Genomic DNA, 853 nt, shown 5'->3' on the forward strand with positions numbered 1-853 from the left:
CAGAGGACGGATGTTGATGCTGGATGAGTCTGTAGATTCACTGAGTGCTGACAGTGAGGGGTAGTTCTGCAGAAACTGGTTGTGATCTTCTGTGTGTGAGAGCTTCTTCAGCTCAGCATCTCTCCTCTTCAGCTCAGTGATCTCCTGCTCCAGCTTCTCCTGAAGCTCTTTGACTCGTCTCGCTTCACTTTTCTGCTGAGATCTGACCTGCTGCTTCACATCAGAGCTTCTTTTCTCCATGAGACGGATCAGCTCTGTGAAGATCTTCTCACTGTCCTCCACTGCTTTATCAGCAGAGCGGTTGATGGCCTCCACCTCCTGCTGAAGCTGCTTCACGTCTTTCTCTCTGTCCTGGATTCTCTGCTGGATGTTTTGTCGACTCACCTCCAGCTCTTTCTGCCTCTCAGTCCTCTCTGCTGCAGCTGAGACTGTGTCGTGGCCTTTATGTTCATCCACAGAGCAGAGATAACAGATACACTGCTGATCAGTGCGGCAGAACATCTTCATCACCTCGTCGTGACGAGAGCAGATGTTCTCCTGGAGCTTCTTGCAGGGCTCCACCAGCTTGTGTTTTGTTAATGGAGCGGCGTCGTAATGAGGCTGGAGGTGTTTCTCACAGTAAGAGGCCAGACAGACCAGACAGGACTTGAGAGCTTTCAGTTTTCTCCCAGTGCAGACATCACAGGCCACATCTTCAGGTCCAGCATAGCAGTGATCAGCAGGAGCAGCTTGGAGTCCAGTCTTCTTCAGTTCCTCCACTAAAACTGCTAACATGGTGTTTTTCAGCAGGACAGGCCTCGGTGTGAAGCTCTGCCTGCACTGAGGGCAGCTGTACTTTTTCCTCTCATCCTCT

General features: G+C 51.1%; 1 protein-coding gene across 1 annotated transcript; it reads right to left on the reverse strand.

Moving 5' to 3' along the window:
- Positions 1 to 6: 6 nt before the first annotated feature.
- LOC121940814 (tripartite motif-containing protein 29-like) lies at positions 7 to 849 on the reverse strand (the record flags this gene model as incomplete). The annotated part of the gene is made up of 1 exon (XM_042483497.1): positions 7 to 849. A coding segment is annotated over one exon (843 nt), but the record flags the coding sequence as incomplete, so codon positions are not given.
- Positions 850 to 853: the final 4 nt, after the last annotated feature.

Source organism: Plectropomus leopardus, unplaced genomic scaffold, assembly GCF_008729295.1.
Source record: "Plectropomus leopardus isolate mb unplaced genomic scaffold, YSFRI_Pleo_2.0 unplaced_scaffold94332, whole genome shotgun sequence".
Lineage (NCBI taxonomy): Eukaryota > Metazoa > Chordata > Actinopteri > Perciformes > Serranidae > Plectropomus > Plectropomus leopardus.